We start from the raw sequence: 918 nt of genomic DNA, 5'->3' as shown, positions 1-918 counted from the left end.
TTTGTAGATCACCATTATCTTGGCTCTGACTATTGAAATTTCTCTTTTCCTTTAGGTCAACTCTAAATATACATCTACTTATAATTACATGTGAGAATCCTTTATTTCCCCCTTGTGATTTCTGTACATAATCATAAAAAAGTAATAGCCTGAATTTGCATACTGACATTTGAAGGCCCAGCTGTAGCTATGAGTGTCCCAGCACTAGTTTTGGATAATACCATTGCCTATTGCTAAGTTCTTTGAAAGCAGCATATTCATCTTTTCTTTCCCTTTTTTTGAAGAAATGCTGCCTAGAAAACCCTGGTTTATGGCTTACTCCTTATTTTATTATTTGGATTGTAATTCACTTCCTTCAGGAGCAGTTCACAGTCAGACAACGCTTCTGGTGGCAAATACTTCATTATCTGCTCAAGAGTCTTTTGATATGTTATATTTTCCTGTTCCAGGGACTGAATTGCAGTCTTCATTTTGTTCTCTCGAATCAAAATAGTCTCCAGGTTGGATTCCAGACTCTGAATTTTAGCATGAGCAACCTGTAAACAATAACATTATCTTTATAATAAATTGAGATGTTCTGACTAACTTTTCTTTTATATTATGATACACTGTATGTTAAGGAAAGAACTTAAATTACGCAGATTTTTCTAAAAGACATCCATGTAGGCAGATGATATAAGGAATGCCTACTGTGTGTCATACACAGAATCTCCTTATAGTGACCAGATCAATCTGAAGGATTTCTGAAAGTTTTACAGAGGGAAGGAGACGTGCAAGTTACAGCAAGCAAGGGATAGTTGGGAGTTAACAAGGAACTGGAGCTGCAGGGAGAAAAAGGAATTCAGCAGCTGGAGTAGCACTGGTAGAGATGACTTGCCTGACAGTGATGGAGCAATGGGAATCCTATGCAATGAAGTA

The 918-nt window shown here is 36.9% G+C and overlaps 1 protein-coding gene across 2 annotated transcripts in view; it reads right to left on the bottom strand.

Annotated features, from left to right (window-relative positions):
* Positions 1 to 216: 216 nt before the first annotated feature.
* The window catches only part of TBC1D4 (TBC1 domain family member 4), a 45,201-nt gene continuing 44,499 nt past the window's right edge, over positions 217 to 918 (bottom strand). For both annotated transcript variants that reach the window (XM_010173343.1, XM_029086309.1), the window contains one exon: positions 217 to 536. In XM_010173343.1, coding sequence (XP_010171645.1) covers positions 309 to 536 — 228 coding nt within the window. In that variant the 3' untranslated portion in view covers positions 217 to 308. The remainder of the gene's footprint in view (positions 537 to 918) is intronic.

Source organism: Antrostomus carolinensis, unplaced genomic scaffold, assembly GCF_000700745.2.
Source record: "Antrostomus carolinensis isolate BGI_N321 unplaced genomic scaffold, ASM70074v2 scaffold768, whole genome shotgun sequence".
NCBI classification, from domain to species: domain Eukaryota; kingdom Metazoa; phylum Chordata; class Aves; order Caprimulgiformes; family Caprimulgidae; genus Antrostomus; species Antrostomus carolinensis.
This window is presented reverse-complemented; position numbering and strand designations above follow the sequence as displayed.